The 20,340-nt window shown below is 36.2% G+C and overlaps 1 protein-coding gene across 4 annotated transcripts in view; it reads left to right on the top strand.

Moving 5' to 3' along the window:
• The window catches only part of FANCC (FA complementation group C), an 84,180-nt gene that overhangs the window by 60,189 nt on the left and 3,651 nt on the right, over positions 1-20,340 (top strand). For all 4 annotated transcript variants that reach the window (XM_035565319.2, XM_035565321.2, XM_050716268.1 and 1 more), the window contains 6 exons: positions 47-203; positions 4,941-4,993; positions 7,184-7,283; positions 12,172-12,247; positions 13,140-13,221; positions 17,270-17,438. In XM_035565319.2, coding sequence (XP_035421212.1) covers positions 47-203; positions 4,941-4,993; positions 7,184-7,283; positions 12,172-12,247; positions 13,140-13,221; positions 17,270-17,438 — 637 coding nt within the window. The remainder of the gene's footprint in view (positions 1-46; positions 204-4,940; positions 4,994-7,183; positions 7,284-12,171; positions 12,248-13,139; positions 13,222-17,269; positions 17,439-20,340) is intronic.

Raw genomic sequence — 20,340 nt, 5'->3', positions numbered from 1 at the left:
TTCCAGTTTTTCAAGGAAAAAATAGTATTTTTTTCCTCTAACCCAGGAAGAAAATCTCCCTTTCTGAATCAGCTGTCTTCAGTCTCTGGCTTCGTCACTTACCAAGCCTTGAAAACACTACGTTACATGTTTTAGACCAGCTGTTTTCCATTCAGATGAATTCACTGGAAGAAGCGGCTTGTGTCATAAAAGATTCATTTCTGGTATGTACAATGTTGTAGTACATTTGATACTGCTCTTTCAGGCTTAAGAAGTGATGGTTTTCAAATATGTCAGCATCTTTGAGGGAACCGGGCTGTCATGTGGCAATAACTTTGGCATTACTAAAGGCAAATCTTGAGTCTTATAAATTTCACTAAATTTTTAATTTTTAATAATTAATTGATTGAAGGCAAAAAAGAAGTTTCATCCTGTGATGAAAAACAGATGAAGAAATTGAGAATCCTGTTGGTGGGAGTGCTGCATACCTGCCTCTGTCTTTAAATATTATCCTCTTTTGCCAGGGAGGATTTGAATCTGTTTTTATCTCAGTCTCTGTGCCCATTGAAGTTTAGCAGTTTAGACTGCTAAAGTTGAAATGCCTTGTAGTTTACTGTTATTGTGGATTGCTTAGTTACTTGGTTTTGTTTGAAAACTTGAACAAAATTCTTAATACAAAACATTTCCTAAACTGTGATTACAGTCTATTTTAAAATGCACCAAAAATCTTTCCTGTTAGAAAAACATAGTGATGCTGTACCTCTTACAAAATAATGAGATAGTTAGCAATGCTATATGCAAACTTATTATTTAGAGTGTGAAAAAACATATGTACTATGCATTTAAATTACGTATTTCTTAAAATGGATAGCACTCAAAAATGGTACATCATATCTTATTTTCTGCCTATGAAAGATTGAGTATTTTAGATAGGAAGACTAGAGTTTTAAAAATTCTTCTGTTTTAATTGAATCTGCAAATTTCTATTTCAGGGGGTCTTTATAATACTTACAAATCTCATAAATGCTTGGCATCAACAGCGTATCATGCATCATCTGGGATTCTAGGTGTCCCAGAAGGCAAAGCTTATACACAAGGCCTGTACGTAGTTTTATGTATCAGATACAGTATGAATTGAATACAGTACATGGTACCACACGTGGCTGAGAAGAAAAAAGTCTAAGTTAAGATGTAGCAGGAAGTAAAATGTTTGTTTTAATTATTGGTTTATAGTTGTTTTGTTAATGACTTTCATGTCTACATTGTTTTATTGCATCCTGATACCTGAAAATAACAGAACCTTACTCTGCTAGCACACTTAAATTATACTTCTTTGTCTCTGCTCCAAAGACTTGGTGCTTTCAGAAGACGACATTCATGAAGGGGAAAGACCAGTGCAGCAGCTCTGAATGCTGGTTTAGAGAGGACATCCTGTGGACAAGGAGTGGAATGAAGGCAGGCATAAAGATGAGAGCATTTGGAAGATGGATGTAGTTTATTGGTAGGAGTTGATAGAAGAGAGAGGATGTATAAAAGGGAGATGGCTTAGCAATTAAAAACAATGGGATGACAATCTTCAGAATTATAGAGGGAAAAGATTGGATCTAGAAACTATGGTCTACAGTATCTAATGATATTTTGTACGGCTTGTACCTGGTACTGTAAGGACAGTTGTGTGGTATTAGATCAGTCAGCACCTTGAATCCAACAGCCTGCCTGAAAGACATTTGAATATTTATTTAGGAGTATGGGTATGCATGTTTTGACAGTTGGATTAAGGCATTTATAGGATGTGACCTCTTTGCTTTATGGGTATAGTAATAAAAAAGTGGAAACACGAGTCGCCAGTTGATAGGTTTAGACATTTCTTCTGTTTGCAAGAAGACCTACAGAGTACAAATAGGCAGATATATGTTAGTGTTTTGACTATAATATATGATAAGAAGGAAAAATCATTAAGCTGTTTTGTAATTGCATTATCAGGGCCATTTATCTAAGCAAAATATTTTGAAACAGCAACCAAACTGTGCATAAACCTCATAGTGACCTACAGTACCCCTACGGTTATAAAATACTATACTTCTGTTGTAATAGCAACTTGATATGAAATACTCATATTTGAATTTCAAGTGTAATTATAGTGTGATGGTCCACTAACTTGTAGTTTTATGTGGTATGCTATTAGGTTTTTGGGGTTTTGGTCTAAACTGGAATTAATATTGGAAATTCTGTGGTTATTGAGAAGTAACAAAAACAAGTGAAGTGACCATCACAAATTGTCTTTTGGCTTCTTCAGAATTTGGTGGGTGGATGGATGTCTTCCTTGCTGAAGTAATGTTGAAGTTTTTGTGTGTGAATTAACTAGTAAAATCTAAGTAAAAACACATCAGAATGTTATACTTTACTAGAGATATATGCATATATATACACAAATTTTAAGCCCATTTTTGTAAAGAAGTATGCAAACAAATCAATGTCAATTATAATTTGTATTCTGTTCTTAGATAGTTTTCCAAAGAAGTTTTATTTCATCCAAAGATATAAGAAAACCCTACCATATTGCAATAGGTTGAGAAGGCTTAATATTAGTCATCTTCTGATGTACTTGCCAAACCAATCTCAATCATATTTGAAAAGGCATGGCAGTCAGGCAAAGTCACTGGTGAATGGAAAAAGGGAAAACGTATTTTTCCTATTTTCCTCCTTTTAAAAATGGCAAATGGCTACGTTTTTGATTTTTTTTTGTTTTGTTTTTTGAAGCTCCACATCTCACACGCTTGAAAATATGTAATCATGATATTATACATGCAATTCCATTTCCCTGCATTTGGATCTTTTCAGCTTAGCATGTGTTGTGCTATATGGAATGTGCATGTTTGAAAAGTGATTGAACAAGCTGCCAGTAGACAAGATGTTAGATTTTCTGAGCTTTCTCTGAAAAATATCATGTAGTTACAGACAAGATTATTCAAATATAAAAAGCTCTCATCTGGGCGGAAAAGAAAAAAGAAAAAAAAGAAAATAATGTTAAAACCCAGAAACCCTGTGAGAAACCCTCCCAAACTTGAGAATTTCTCCCAAACTCCAAAATTGATCTAGTATGACATGCTACACCAAAAGCACATCTTCAGATAGCCTTGGAGTCTTTGGTGCTATGGTTAGTATTCTTATTTTGAGTATTTTCAAATGAATTGGATACAGTCTGTTGATCAAAGTCTTGTGAAATTAGGTAACTTTTTTTCTTTGTCTTTTTTTTTTTTCCTTAATGAATAGGTGGTATTGTAGATTGGTGCTGTGGGTCAGGAAGGGGTGGAAAGATTTTCAGTATTGAAAATTTATTTTGGTCTTTTGCAAAAGAGCTATGGTTTGATCTTTGTATGTGTGGCAGTGTACTGGTGGACCCTTTCTAGTTTATACTCAACATGTCTTAGGCAACAGGGGGTTTGTATGTTAAAGGTGGGTAGAGTATCTGAAGGCAGCACAGAAATTGCTGAATTCAACCATTTAACCCGCAGGACTGGTAAACATAGCTTTAACTCTCCACTGATTCCATACAGTGGCTGAGATTGGAAAGGATGTCTAGAGGTTGTCTAGTCCAGGTTTTCTTTAAAAGAAAAAAATAAGTCTTGTTTGCTTGTTTGTCACATCCAGCCAGCTTTTTTTTTTTCTCCCTCTAACTGTGGAATTTTGGAGACCAGCCCTGCACCAAGCTGCATGCTGTTTTTCATACATCAAAGCAACCAACTGTAAATACTCACGAACGCTAGATGGCATACGTTCAATAGGACAAACCTAGCTACAGCCGTGTGACAAAGAGACAGTGTGGTAAAACATAAAAATACGTTGTGTAGGGTAAAGTCCTCATTCTGTCTGTGTGTAACTAAAAAGCAAAAAGAAAAATCACATTTACTTGATATTTTTTAGCTTGAAACAGATGCAAAAAAGTTTTCTTTGGAATGGTGCTTCAGACACTTAGAGCTGTTACAACAAATGCCATGTGTACTCCTTCCATGCATCCTGAAGTATGTAAAATGCAATTAACCAGACATGCATTATTCCAGATTGCTGAGTAATTATGTTCTCATCAAAATCTTCAGGTGCTAATTTCAGGAAAAAACAACACCAACAACAAAAACAAACAAACAAACAAAAAACATGAGTTTGTTTTATGTTTGTTTTGTTTTTACTTAAGCTAATGCACTTTGGAGAACATGTAAATAGTAATTTAATCTTAGTGCTGTATAAAAGCCTACATAAATCTTAGAATTTAAGAACATGGGATTAGTAAGTAGTGTGTTTACCCGTGCACGTTTAATATAGTTTTCTTAAAATAGTCTTTTATGTGGTAGAACCACAAATACAAAAAGCTTCACTATTAAAAAAAAAATAATAGTTTGATGCACTGAGATATTTAGCTCATATTAGCAACTCTGAAGTTCACAGAAGAACATAATACTATGAAAATATGTCTTGGACCAAAATGCATGTGGTAGTGTTAAAGACAAAGGAAATAAATTTAATTTCTGGAATTTCATTTTGAAGGTTTGTCAAGAATCTCTAAACACATCCAAAAGGAATTGTCTTTAAAGGCAAGAAAAAAACTTTTTAAAATCTGTTCCCTGTCTTTTGCCTCCAGCAATTGCATGCAACAACCTGTTTTATCTGCCAGTCGTAGTATTTTTAGTGATTGTTGTCATAAACAGTTTGGTATCCCAGGTGTTTGCATTTATCAGCTGTTAGCCTGCTTGGTATCGTTGTGGCTGTCCCTTCACAATTTTCATGTAGTTATTTTGGAGAATATAACCCTGAGAAAATCTGAGTGTTTAGTAAGAACTAAGTTGAGATTTACATTTTAATAATTGCAGCATAATAGTATCCATGAATTAAGCCATAGATTATACAGTGACAGTTGTTTGAGTTGCTTCTTAATGACTAATTTCCTTTCATTTGTTTACGAACAGCCACAAGCAGCAAGCCATCCTGCCATTTTCAGAATTGTTAATGAAATCTTCAAGTAAGTTTTGAAATTATAGTGGAAAGTGTCTCAAATCACTAGTCTAAACACCGAGATTTTTCTTCATGAGAATATGTTGTGTTATAATTTCTGGATGATATACTCTTTAGCAGAATGCCTCAGTATACTCCTTTGTGCAATATATTGCAAATAATAGCAAATGTTAAAAATCCTGGGAAGTTTATTTGAAAGTTACATTATAACAATTATTGATGCAATTGACTACATTGTATTTTAGCCTTTAGAAGTTAGAATTTATTTATATAGTAGAGATTTGTGGTTGAAATATTATTTTGGTGTGAAAACTGCAAATACTCTGTAATAGCTTGGCCCATGCCAGCATGAAGATGGAATGTAGCTATAACATTTGCAATTACCAATGTGGCATCTTTTACATTATGTTAATTATCTTCAGGATTGACATCAGATATGCTCTTATTTGCACTAAACTATTGATCTGCCTGTTATTAATGAGTTTGTGTTTGGATGCATTGAGATTATTTTGAAGCTATGTATATTGTTCACCACATGGGGGCTTCCAGTCCTTTGTAGTTTCAATGATTTTTTCTCTTTGCTTGTCCTTCTTCTATTTTATCATTTTTAAGATGGTCTGTTGCTGTGGTAATCAGATTTGATACAACAGTAGTGTATTTCCTGCTAAGAAGAAGCTGATGATCTTTGTTCATCAAGTGTTTTCCTTTATAAGAAAAAAAAATGCCTCCCAGGTGCATGTGTCCCAGGGCATTTGTGCATGCTTACGTTTGTTCAGGTACTGACAGAAGAGCCTCTACTGCAGAAACTGTAGCACAGGGCAGAGGCGACCCCAGCACACTCTTAGAAGCACACATCTAAACTTTGTCTCTTTCAGGAATAGCTTTTCCTACTATTTGCATGCTTGTTATTGAGCTTTATTGTGCTAACTTGTTTCATCACAGGGAGATGGAGATACAAGATATTAATGAATGAAGATACAAGACATTAACTTTTTTTTTTTTCCCCCACCAAAGTAGAAGCTTACTTTGTTGCTCTGTGCAGCTATAGAGTCCATAAGCCTAGCCTGAGTTTGTGTACTATTTCTTGTGTTTAAACTAGAGATTATATTTGCCTGCAGCTTTATGAAATTTCTGAATTACAGGAATGTGTTAGTTACGGTAAAAAAATAAACAAGTCTATAGTAAAAAAATATATTAAATCCCAGTGGCAGCTTACTTTGAACAATTTTCTCCTGACCGTTACACACCTTTTAAAGATGGGAATGAAAATTACTCTTGGCTGTCCACGTGCTTTTGTGCTCCATTTGCTCAAGGTTTCATTATGCCTTATGGAAAGCCAGTTAAAGGGTTCACATTCCTGAACCTCCAGAATGGATTTTATGATTTCACCAATGAAAGGACTTTGGAATCTGTCTCTAATTAAATCTGCAGTAATTACTGATCTAAAGTATGCCTTTGGTGTATACTCATTTCTGTTTGCGCTGCTGATTCATTACTTGATGATCACTACGGAGTCACAGTGATTGAACAGCAGCTGTATTATTTAATATTTAAGTTTGGTCTCCTTGTCTAGTTTGCTATAGATGGAACTTTTAAATTTGATTGACAACTTTTTTTTTTATTATTTTCTCCTGACTACTTTAGGAGTGCAGTACTTAACAATTTAAGTCTCTCTCTCCCTCTTTCTCTCTCATGTTTTTCCTCCAGGTACCATGCCCCAGGAGATCGTAATTTCTCTCTAATTTGAGATGGGCCATGGATGCCTTCCCACAAAGCAAAGAAATATGCCTAACTGTAGGCATAGGAATACTTGCCTTGAACCCAATAAGACTGTTCCAATAGTAAATTTGCCTAGTAAAGTTGTGATAGTCTGATAGTCTTGTTTTATTTTTATCCTTTTTCCCCTGTTGGTAAGGAAAATTCTACATTTCTGTGTGTGTACTCTATGCACATAAATCCAGAGTATCTGTAGGGTTTGATATGTTTTCTTAAAAACAAAACAAAACAAAAACATGTGAAGTTGGTATTCTGTCAGTTTCCACACTGGCATAATTAGTATGATGAGCTCAAACACAGCTTGAAGCTATAGCCTAGAAGGAATGTACCTTTTTTTTTCCTTCCTTTCAATAACAGTGGTGTGTCTGGGAGACTAATTTGCTAATCTGTCATAATCTAACTTTTCAATGTTTATGCTTAGGAATGCACTGCTGGAAACTGATGGAACTCCAGAAGTTATGACCATAATACAGGTGTTTACACAGCTCTTCGTTCAGGTTCACCAGAATGAGAACAAGCAGGTTGGTCAAGACCTACTTCTTAATGTTTCTTTTCAGTGAGAAGACACAAAATTTTGCAAGAAAATAACAATTCTACTGATAGGAATGGTGACTGAATATAATGAGTGAAATGGTAGTGACTCTATGGCTGTACATGCACGCCAAAGTTTAGTTCAGATATTTTCACCTGTGAATAAAAATGCAGCATGAAACCAATATACCAGAGCAATTTACCTGAGTTTATCCTGGAATAATCCTACAACATGTTGAGAACATACAAGCTGTTGTTTTCTCAAGAGCAGCTGTTGTCATGGTGCTGAAGTTTCTGCCTGTACAATGAGCATCATTATCGTCATGCACCTTTGACAGATAGGATGAAAAACTTTAGATTAGTTTTTCTTTTGCAGTTGTAGGGTTCTTGATAATACATGAAACAGAGGTAATAACCCCAACCCCATTCCCATTCCCTGTCTGTCTCCCCCCACTCAATCCCTCCACAAATAACAGTAAGTAGGATACCAAATACCAAAAGGTAGAACACACAGTATACAAAACAGTTTCAGTTTCTGGTCATTAATGCCTCAGAAGTTTTTCCTCAGTTTAAAGCTTCAAATTTTCCAGCTTCACATCACTTCTTCTGCACAGAATTTTACACTGTTCTTACTGAACTGAATTAAGTAGATTTACTTTTGTATGCACTACTTTAACCATCAGCAAGATCAGCTTCTTACTTTACATTTTTACAATGGGAGATATGAATAAGTTTTGTTCTGTTTATAGGTTACAAACTTTTTTTAGATTATGATATCACTGTCACTTCGCATCCTGACCATTTTGTTTGTTTTGCTTGTTTTTAACTCCAATGCATATGATGTAAGTTTGGAAATTATCCTATCATTTAATAGTTTTTGGTTTAGACTCAAAGAAATTTTCCATTCCTTTGATTTTTGCATCCATTTGGGGAGATGGTAGTTAAGAAAATGTGGCGACTTCATCCGGGAACTTGTGATGTACTGACCTTTAATTAGCATTGTGATTGAATCTATCTTCTAGCTTCAGGCAATATGATTTAAGGATGAAACTGCAGCTGTGTTGCTTAATATTTTGGTGCCGTGCGTGCGGCATAATTTTATGCCACCCTGGTTTCATGGCAGCAGCATGTTGTGTAGCCCCAGGTGTGGGTGACTGGGTGGAGAACACAAGTAAAGATCCCACACCCATCAGACACCCAAGGGCTAATCCTGTTGTGCAGGTGATGTTTGATTCATGGTGAAAGTTCTTCATCTGCTGACATCGCAACATGGACTATTGCCCAATTATTTGAAAGTGGTTTTAAATGTTAGGTTGCCTGTATTTGACTTTTGTACAGTTTAATTCATGGGTTTTTAATTTAGATACTATCTTCATTCTTAGAACTTAAAATCCCTTGTTTCACAGTTTATGAATCAACTGTAATGTTAACTAACAGTCGACATAAAAATATGCAGGCACAGACTACTTCCTAAATATTGTTTAAATCACTGTGATTTATTTATCTATTTATTTTTTTGTGGTCGTACCAGTACTACATATATTCATAGGGCAACCATTTTGTAGTATCTGGATGTCCTTGATGGGGGATTCAATTTGCTCCAGTAACATTTCTTATGGTAAATATTAATGGTAAAATCATTAATGACAGAGGATGAAGAAGGTTATGGCTGGATCATCTGAGGCCATAGGAATTTAGAGTACAGTTGATTGAAAAAAAGCTATGCAAACAGATGTGTCCAAAAAATGTTTTGAAGAACCAGGTCATGTCTGGCAGCTGCACAGGTTTGCAAGGTAGGTAGGAGGAGAATGATTCCCTATTGCAGTGTGTGCTGTTTTTTCTAATAACTTTGTAGGCTGTACTGGGTTCAACTGTTGGGATGATCTTCTCTGTCTTGTGTAGAAGCAAATTTCATTCCAGTTTGTGACAGTAGTGAGAGCTGACTTGAGGTCAAGTTAGTTGTAAATTAATGAACTGAAAGCTCATGTTTTCATTTGATGGAAATTATAATTTTCTCCAGGGTTGTTTTCCCTTAGGATTGTCAGTGTTTTTCACCTGGGAATGTTGTTTTAAATAGCTGCATAAATATTTTAAGCCAGTCATCAACTTTTATTTCCCATTTGATATCATGGCAATTATTATAATCAGCTACATCCAAAGTAGTTCCATCTCTTGGTACCTTGTTTTGCAGTTCTAGATGGTTTATGTCAGGAAACAACTGCTTAAAATACTGTGTGTATGGTAGAAGGCAATTTTTATTTATTTTTTTTACTTTGCTTAAACCATATGTTGAAAACTGGTTTTTACATGCTTTGCAATACTGTTCTGATATGTAACTCACACTGCAGTTTGTCTTGGCCACTACCGACTGTGTCAAGAGCTGCTTTTTCATGGGGATTCTTGACGGAAGCTAATTGGCTACATGCATACTTTAGTACAGGGATTATTTTTAATTAGCCTGATTCCATTTGACAAGTACACTTTTAGAGTCTTACCATACTAGTGATACATTGACTGCCTGAGAATACTACACATATTACTGTGCTGTAATTAAAATTAACTGTTGTTTACAGAACAATAACAACAAAAATAGTAGAGAGACAATGTGTCACTCCATTTATTTATAAAGTGCATAGATGAATTTCACAAATTAAGTAAGTTTTCTTAGGCTGAATGTCATCTTCACTGGGTTTAGAGATTTGTCACATTCTATAGTCTGTCTTCCCAATCTGCGTTTCAAGAGGTGATCTGTTTGCTGACTAGTCTCTTATTCCTAAAGGAAGAAGCCAGAAGAGTTCCAAGGTCATTGGTATGGAGACTTGAATCACAGAATGGCTGAGGTTGGAGTGGACTTCTGTTGATCATCTGGTCTAAACCCTCTTTTCAGGCAGGGTCACTTAGAGCAGGTTTGCAGAGGACCATATCCAGATAGTTTTTGAATAACTCCAAGGACAGAAACTCCACCACCTTTCTGGACAAACTGTGTCAGCCCAGCCTGACCAGTCACCTGCACAGTGAAAAAGCGTCTCCTGATGTTCAGAGGGACCCTCTGGTGTTCCAGTTTATGCCCATTGCCTCTTGTTCCATCACTGGGTACCACTTAAAAGAGCCTGGCTCTGTCTTCTTTGCACCCTCCATTCAGGTGTTTATAAATGAGATTCCTCCAAACCTTCTCTTCTCCAGGCTGAACAGTCCAAGCTTTCTCAGCCTTTCCTCATAGGACAGGTGTTTCAGTCCCTTGATCACCTCGGTGGCCTTACATTGGACTCTTTCCAGTATATCCAGGTCTCTCTTGTACTGGGGAGCCCAGAACTGGACACACAACTCCAGATGCCACCTCACCAATGCTGAGTAGAGGTGAAGGACTACATCTCTTGACCTGCTGGCAATACTTTGCCTAATGCAGCCAAGAATACTGTTAGCCTTCTTTGTGGCAATGATATGTAGACAACTCATGGCCAACTCGGTGTCCACCAGAACCCTAGGTCCTTTTTTGCAAAGCTACTTGAGTAGCTGAGTGGCCCCCAGCATGTACTGGTGCCTGGGATTGTTCCTCCCCATTTGCAGGACCTTGCACTTCTTGCTGAATTTCATGAGGCTCCCATCAGACCACTTCTCCAGCCTGCTGAGGTGCCTCCATGAAGGGATGAAAGACACGGACTCCTGATGGCTCTTGAACAGGAGACGTTTATTGCCCTTTTTCACTACTACGTATACTTTCCCCGTACCCCACACACTGTCCACGCGCCCGAATCTGTCATACAACTGGTTAGAGACCCTCAGACACGCGCCTCGAGCCAGCCAGCAATTGGCCACGGTCCAAAGCTCATCTTTAACACTGTAGCCAATTTACTTTATCGCGACCTTGCTCAAGTTTTTGTTTCTACCGCTTGTTTCCTCATTATCTCTAATTCAGGGACGTGTGAAACAGCACGAAGCCGCCTGCGAATTCCTTTCCCACACCTCCAGATGGCAGCACAACCTTCTGGTATATTCAGCACTCCTCCCAGTTTTGTGTCATCAGTAAGCTTGCTGAGGGTGCACACTGCCCCATCGTCCAGATCGTTAATAAAGATGTTGAACTGGACTGAACAGTGACCCCTTGGGTACTCTGCTGATTGTGGCCTCCAACTAGGCATTGTGCCACTCGTCAGCACTCTCTGGGCCTGGGTGTCAGCCAGTTTTCAATTCACTTCAAATGGAGTTCATATTATACGTTGAACATTCCTGTCGTAGATGCTTGCAGAACAACAAGATTAAAGGATATTCTGCTGTTAGTCTCACATTTACACAAGCAGCGACATTCACGTCATGCAAATTTCACACACCCAGATAAATAGAGGACAGGTTTTTTATCTACGACAACCTTACGTTGTGCTGAATCAGATCCAAAGGATTTTAGTTTTCCATTAATTGAACACAATGCAATAATCTATATTACACCCTCAGAGTTTGTGGATATTATTATTTCTTGGTTTGATATGGTCCATGAACCTGTTTACAGTGGAAAATAAAATTAAACTAATTAGTATCTCTTAGCCTCTGTGTATTAAGAGTGAAGACTTTTCTGATTACAGGAAAAAAAGGTTAAGAATATTAAGATGTAATTTTTGTTATAGTCTGAATCTTTTTTAATGCATATATATTTTTTAAATGCATAAATAATTACTTATTATAATCATTTTTTTCACAAGTATCTCCCTTCCTTCTGTATACTAAATCTTAAAATTGAGTTTAGAGTTAGTTTTGTGTTCTTTTGCTTCAGACTGTGTTGCTAGTTACTATGTTAGATAGGATTGTTTGCTGTGAGTTTGTTTTGAAAACTGACTGTTTGTTTTGAAAGCTCTTAAAATAATATATATATATTTTTTATTTTAGCATAAATTTCCACTGAAGGCCTACTTCCCTCACCATCACCAGCCCCTTGTAATAGCTTTACTGAGACGTCCTTTTGGTAAGTTTCTAAATGATATATTTGCAGCATTAGCCAACTTGCATTGTTTCCATATGTCTTAAAATAACTTTCAAAGGGACTAAGACTAAATTTTGCCATTTTCTAGATTGGGTGTTTTGACTTAGCAGTTTTAATAATATTCTTTTAGTGTATTTTTTGTAGGAACATCTACAAACATATACACGTATTAACTTCAAGAAAAACTAAAAGAGGATAACAAAAGGTACATTATATTTTTATGAAAACTGCGATATTAGGAATTAAGATAGGTTGCTGAGGTCTGCATATATACATTTATACATATATACGCGCACACACACTTTTCTTATAATACCAGTAATTGTCATTATTAAAATTCTAGTGTGTATATGACAAGAAATACTGTGTTGCTTTGTTGTTTGTCTCTGAAGCTTGAATTCTGCTGTTCTTTTAGGTTCTGCAAACTTTTTTATCTTTTTTTTTTTTTTATATTTCCCATTTACATAGATCAAGAAATCACTGCTCAATGCCATACAGTTTTTCATGAGCAGTAATTTCTGTTCAATACAAGAGCCTTTGAGAATGTTACTCCACTGATTATATGCTAATATTGAGGCAGGATTTACACAAGGGTACATCGGCCTAATTTGGAGAGTATTCCTAGCTGTAATTCCTCACATGTCTCTGTCAATGAGTTGTTCTAAGAAACATAGGGACAGTTATTGTTGAAAATTGGGAAATTATAAATGCTTTGTAATAACTGAATCCCGAACAAGTTTTAATGCTTGCTAAATGTGGTTAATTTCATTGTTCTGTTCTACTTGGACAGAAAGTTTTCATTTAAAAAAAAAAAGTCATCTTTTGAATTTGAAAAATCATCTTTTAAGAACTTTATTTCATCGTTCCTCCTCAGAATTGCCAGCTACACACTGGTCTCAACACTTGACGCACATTTCTGATATGCTCAAAGCCTTGGTAGAAGACACAAACATTAGGTAAGCAGTATTTCTTAACTTTTTGCCTTTTGAATGTGTTACTTTGTGAAAAGTCATGCCATTTGAACTCTTTAGTGGCTACATTTCATTAAGTGTAATTTTCTTCTGTAAATATAGCTTTGGCTTAAAAACTTAGATTACTTACTGAACCAGAACTTTGTAGCACTTATAGACCTGTCCAATAAGCTCCTGTGTAAACAAAGTCTTCTTGCTTTCATTTCAGCGAATAGCTAACTGTGTAACAGAAATGCTTACTTTCCTACTTTGCCATTTGTCCCATGAAACTTTTAAAACTGATTCTGGATTGAATTTCTAATTCTGTTTAGCCAGAACTTTCAAAAGTTATTGGGGCAATAATGTATCCAGAGAGGGTCCGATGCAAGTTGCCAACAAGAACTTGTCCTTGGGCATTGCCATTGCCTTTAGGACGCAGAGTCACAGTGCACGCTTAAAATGAGCCCATTTTGGCTCATTAAAGCATCAGGAGTAAAGTCCTGAAGAAGCAGTGTGAGAAAATATATGGGGAGGATTGTCAGGGGAAAAACAGAGCTTAGGCTATGAGCTGGAGGAGGGGGAGCTGAGGATACTTATTGGAAAGTTGATCTGACATTTCTCCATTTTATTGCTGTAACAAGAGAACTCTTCCAACCAAAACAAAACAGCTAGCATTGGAAAGAGTCCGTTGTGAGTTTACTCTGTTACGTATGAGATGGTGTTGGGCTTCCGCAGGCTTGTACGAACATTCAATCTTCAAACTTCCTGTATTGTTTTGTTGTTGTTGTTGTTGTTTCATAAAGATATGTCTGCTAGACTACTACATTGTTTGCTATATTGCTCCTTGAGCTGACACCCAGTGTTTCTGACCTGTTGCCCTTAGGTGTTTTGTTTGTTTGTGGGTTTTGTTTGTTTTGTTTTGTTTTCCTAAATAGCTACTGTAATGAATGATAGTGTTTGTCTAGATGAATTCTGCTTTGGTAGTGTATGTTCCAGGACTACAGGGAAAAAAGATACATCCCTATCTGTTGTTGCACTGTAATTCTTTCTTTTTGGGTTTGTGACAAGACTTGACTTGGCTAGAGTTTAGATATGAGTCTGCATAGATCTGCTCCAAGAATGAGCTTTCCAAAGAATATTGAACTGCTTTTAAATTCCAAGGAACCAATTTATTTTTGATTTAAAAACTGAAAATTTAAATAGAAATATAGAATGCCTAGGCCAGATAGATTTGCAAAGTAAGACACCCAACTGTCCCCCTGTTCATAGCATCCTGGAAGGCAGATCCTTAAATCCATACTTGGTTTCAGTTAACACATGAAAGCTTTTATTTTTGTTGTTGCGTGGCATAAAAAAGCTTTTTGCTTTTTCCCCCTGAGACCTGGCTGTCTGCTGCTTGCTTCTTATTTTCTGTATGAGCTGCGGTTCAGTGCAACGTCTTGCCCATTCTGCTGTGATGTCAAACCTTTTTGCCCTTAAAGTGGGACCACTAGCTGACCATGATTTCTTAAAGAAAAATAACTCAGACTTTGAACAAACAAGTATCATCCATCTTAATGTGTTACAATAATAGAAGCATGTCTTTCTGCTTTTGTTACCTAGCCCTTTCTTGGCTTTTCACCTCTTCTGCCTTGATAATATACTAGTTTGAAAAATATTGTACTTGTCAGAATATCTTCTTACTTTCTTTGGGACTCACACAACAATTATTTTTTCCATCAAATCCCTCTCAGTTGTGAAGAAAATGGATCTGACTTGTCTTCTTCAGTACTAATATCAATGACTAACTGTATTTTATTTGCTTTTTCATTGCATTATTCCTGATTCTCTATTTTTTCTACTTAATAAGATTAACAGGGGAGCAAAAAAAGCTACTATACAACATATCCTCTGGTCTCATAGTTACTACTCTGTGTTTATACAATGCTTTCATTTTTCAGTGATTTTGTTTTACACCAAATATTAAGTCTTACAGCAAAGCGCTTTCTGTGCATTTCTAATGAAGAATTTGCTTCTGTTCCATTACTTATTATTATATGCAGTCATCTCAGTAAACAGTAAATATCATGTGACATTTTAAAACTAAATCAACTCACATAAGTTTAGGAGAAAAAAAATGTCCCAGAAGAAGTGAAGGGCTACTTTTGGCAATGGCAGTAGTGTGGTTGACATAGTTGTCAGTACAGAGTGGACAGAAACTTTAATGGGGTCAGAAGTGGAGGTTATGTGATTCCAAACCAGGCAGTTTGATGGAAAGTCATAGTGAGTTGTAAGTTCACTGGTGCCTAGACTGTCTAGGAAAGAGTTGGACTCTATTCTACTTAATACCTGTTAAAATCGGTTTAATGCTCAAGTTTAAGGACATGTATTTACCCTTTGAGCTATGAATGCTTCCAGCCGTAAATATTGTCAATGGTACCCTTAGTTATCTGTTCTCTGTAATTAACTTTTAATTAGTTTTTTTTTGTTTGTTTGATTGTAAATCACTGTGTTTCAGAGCTAGCCTATCCACTTACATTGTCACAACATTGAATTATAGTCAGATAAGTAGGTTATTTTGCTGAGGGGAAGGCTGTTTTTCCAGATCACTGTCACATTTGTTTATTGTCGTCATTTTATTTTTTTTTAAAGGTTTTAAATGTTCTATTTCTGGATTCTAATAACTTCAAATACTTTACTAGTGCTGATCCAATTCCTTTATCTAAGGAATTTTTGTCTCACATTTTGTCATACATATCTAGTTCTCTGCAGTCAGAGACATGCTGTTACCTCTCCAAAAGCTGTGGAATATCAACAGCAGTGACTTCTGTAGCAGTTACCTCAGTACACTATTTTCCAGCCCATCCTATATCAACTTCTTATGTCTGATGTCAGTGACCAAGCTTATCCAAAAATAAGGATAAGCTTTTTTGGCGGATTTATGTCCTAGGAATAGAATTTTGAGATCCTGGGATTCTGTGGTATAAAAGTATGATTTACAGGGTCAGTAATTTCTGGGGTACTCATTGACAACGTGAGTCAACAGTATACTCTAGACATAGAATATTATCTGTGTGCATTACATTTTCCATCATACAACAGGGCATGCCTCCTTCAGAAAGTCTTAAAGATAAAGCAGTTTTTTCCAACTATCATCTCGTGATATTCTCCAGGTGATGTGATCAAACAGCTGCATTAACTCCTGAAATTTCTAAAATATTTTGGAGTTTCCTGGAAGGGGTGGTACAGCAGCTCTTGGAATCCCCATGAATAAAACTTAAGGAAAACCTCTGATTCTTCAAACCTTTTGCCACACTTAATAGTAATATTAGTTCCTGCTTCTTGGTTTCCTTCCAGATGTCCTTTCTTCCTTCCTCACTCTGTTTGCCTTTTTACTTATGGGAAGCCCATCAATAGTTTGCGTCTCCCTGTGCAAACTAATGTGAGAGAGTGTAGAGATGAGCTGTGGTCCATTCTAATCTTTCTTTTCCTTAATGCAATAGCCTGGATTGTAATATCTTCAAAATATTCGTTAAAGAAGATCCAAATTTTAAAAGTCAGGAGATAAATATCCTTAAAAACTTTATATTTATCCCACCTAAATGTACTTCCTCATTAATTACCAAAAACATGTGCTTTTAACAGAAAATAACCCAGAAAAGCAAAACAGAGAAACAGAAAACCAATATAAGGCAACAGCATTTTATAATACAGTAATATACATAATATATGACTTAAAGTTTTGAAAATCTTTAGACTGAAGAGCATAAACTGTGAATACTTTTATGATGTATATTTTAATACATAATATTTTGTCACTGCTATTTATTGGAAACTGGTGTTATGGATGTTCTCTTTTGCTGATAAAATTAATCTGTTAATAGCACTGGGCGGTGTCCCTATTGACCTTATTGCAGATAACAGAGTACATGGCTCTGCTTAACAGGTAAGACATTATCTGTTGAAGAATAGCTTAGTGGTCTTTATTTTCATGCCAACACCCTTTGCAGTTAATGTAAGAAATTTGAGTGTTTAATAAGAAGAAATACTTAACTGGATCTTTGTCATATTCCAGTTCCTCTGACCTTTTAGAAATCTGGTTTTTGGTTGCTTGTTTTGGAGAGTGGCTGGATATTGCTGCAGAACAATTGCTGAAGGCAGCTGTAGAACCAGATGCTTTGCTGTGGCTGTTGGCATTTTACTACTGTCCTCAGAATGAAAACCTACAGAGGATTCAAACAATGGTGAGTAATGTAACAGTAGCAATCACTGATAAGCAGTTAATAGTCTGCTTATGTCTTATTGCTATAAAACAAATTGTACACACCAGAAAAAATGAAAGGTCTGTACTGGAGAAGGTATTGGTTTTACAAGGTCTCCTGGGAATAGTGTTGCAGTGAAGCTGGAAGCTAATTTTTGTGAATTTTCTTGTTGACAATCAGAAAACTTTTTCCCCTTTTAAAGACTGTTATATATATTAGCATCATTTTAGCTTTCTTTGAAATAACTCATGTGCTTTTCATTAGACATAAAACTACTCTGGGAATGGTATTTTTGAAATCTCTGTGTGGCAGAATTCAGCACTCCCGTGTTATGGCATCTTCTGAGAACAAAACACAAGAGAAATCACAACAGCAGTCGAAGCAGTAAAGACATTCATCACACACAGCCCTGAATCCCAACCTCACCCATCTATTCTGATTTATCTTACATCTCTTTACTGATTCTTGACATGTTTGAGGCTGTAAAACGTATGTTATATTCTCACATGCTAAATTTCTAACAGAATGAAGCAGTGTTCTAACTTTGCTCTCTGTAACCGAGTGGACTGGTGCATGTCTTTGTGTGCCTGCAAGTGCATGAAAGTCTATTAAATGCATGAAAGTCTACTAAATGCATTTAGATCTATTCACAAGTTTGAACTAGCCCAAGCTATCTGCTTTACAAAGCACAGATTCAAAGTCTGGCTGCAGTATCTATTTTTTCTTAATTAAAAAAAAAAAAAAAAAAGATTTAAAAATGCAGCTCAATACACCACACTAACATCATGTTTTCATTTTGCATCTCCAGTGTGTTTTTCACATCTCCAGTATGTTTTGCAATATTTCATTTCCTTTCCTTCCCCTACTATATATGCAAACTCACATGCCAATCACTTTTTACTTTCTTTCTGTTAAATTTCTTATGCTCCAGGAGCAGGGGTGGAATATTGATCAAGTAGAGTTAGGTTAGAGCTACAGTGGAACAAAGAAACAAGGGTTTTAGAGTGCAGTTTTGGGAGAGAAGGCAATACCCAAACAAACACGAGTGAATGAAACCAAACGACTTTAGGTGCTGATATCTATATATATGGAGCATTGTCCACCTCCAGCACCACAGAATGAAATCATATTGTCACGTATATAAAGTCATCTTCCCGTGTGTCCCTTATGCTATCAGTTTGTTATTCTCAGTCAGTGTATGATAAACTTCAATGAAAAAAATGTTTTCCATTTAGAGCCCACACAGTTTACTCATCTGTTCCCAGAGGTCTCATATTTCAGTTCAGTATGGTTCTTTTCTTCAGTTACTTAGAGTGAAAAAGACTTTTTGCACAGGTCAGGCTACTTGAAAAGTATTCCCACAGTTCATGCTAAGCTTCTGCCTTTACTTAGATGTTTGATTTATTTATTATTATTATTATTATTATTATTATTGTTCTTTGCCAGAAACATTTGCCATTATTTGTTCCTTGCCAGGTTAGCTCTCAGCTCTGTCAAATGAAGCTGTTTCATCTTCAACCTCTGCACCTTTTACCAGTTAAGAGTTAAGATGGGATGGCACTTTCTGGCAGAGAACAAGCTGGTGACATTTTCATTCAGTATATTTTTGTCTGGAAAGGTGCACACTCATGACTTAAGATTGTGTATTCCTGAAACTGAATTTAGGTAGCAGCTTAGATATCAGAAAGAGTGGAATACATACTGTTAAAATGATTTAAAGAAGGCAGCGGTGCTTTTGCTGTTCACTAGAGTTCACTTATACATGCAGGACAGAATATTCTGTTCCTCACTTATCTATTCATCTGCTCTTTCTTACCTTTAGACTGTGAAACATTGAAGGAACAAAATTTGGAGGTTGGTCATAGTAACTTTGGCTTTAAGAATGAGTGTCCTAGGGTGCATGAGCTCATGGAGCAGGTCCTGTTAGCTATCAGTCTCCCTACTCCGGCACATGGGATGGAGGCACACCATGAGCAGGATGCACAGAGGGAGAAAGGATTTTGGAGAATTCCAGTTACCTTTCTTTAAATTCTGGTATCATTTGTTGCATTACAAGTAATTGTGAACATAATTCTTTTCAAAAATAGAAGCTATTTTATGGGGAAGGGATGAGAAAAATGATGTCAGGTAAATGATTGCCATAAATTGTCCTAATGAACATGGTTGAGAAATGGATGTCCTTTTCCTTTGGATTTGCAGTTGTTACATTTTTCCATTGTCCATGCAATTACCTGTTTGCAGTTGTGGATTTTTTTCTTTTCCTTTTTTTATTTTTAAACACACATTTTTTGGTTTGTTTTTAATAGGGTGGACAGAATTACTGTTATGATTTTTTTTCAATAGTTGTGTATAATTCTTTTTCAGTTGTGTAGGAGCCAAAGTCTTCTGTTTTCTACACCCAGTAAAAATGAGTTTTTATTGGCTAACTCAAAAGGTAAAAACATAAGTTGCAAACAACACAGGAAGAAGGAAAGAACTGCATTCTTACCAGAACATTTTATCAGTTGAGGTCAGGTTGCATGGGGATTTGACTGATTTGTACCAGCAAAACTGAAATAAGCCCTTGAGGAGTCTCTATTCTTTTTCCCACAATGCAAAAACCTGACCATGTTCTACTGAGGGACTTTCTCTATTTCCTTTTATTATTAAAAAGGTCAAATCCTGGCTTGATGCCCTGCCCGCTTAGTTTGCAAGACTAAAGAAAGTTAACAAATCCTTTCTGCTCACCTTTGCGTGTGTGAATCAGTGTAAAAGAAATGTGTACTGCCCTTCCTTTCCTGTTCTCCCTGCCTAAATGCTGACTTTTTTCATGTTTGGGTAGTTTCTGCCAAGTATTCAGTGTCCTGTTAGTGAATAAATCCATAGGAAAAATACCATAGGTGAC

The sequence above is a fragment of the Cygnus atratus genome, chromosome Z (assembly GCF_013377495.2).
Source record: "Cygnus atratus isolate AKBS03 ecotype Queensland, Australia chromosome Z, CAtr_DNAZoo_HiC_assembly, whole genome shotgun sequence".
Classification (NCBI taxonomy): domain Eukaryota; kingdom Metazoa; phylum Chordata; class Aves; order Anseriformes; family Anatidae; genus Cygnus; species Cygnus atratus.
The sequence above is the reverse complement of the archived record's forward strand: the minus strand, read 5'-3'. Positions and strand labels throughout refer to the sequence as shown.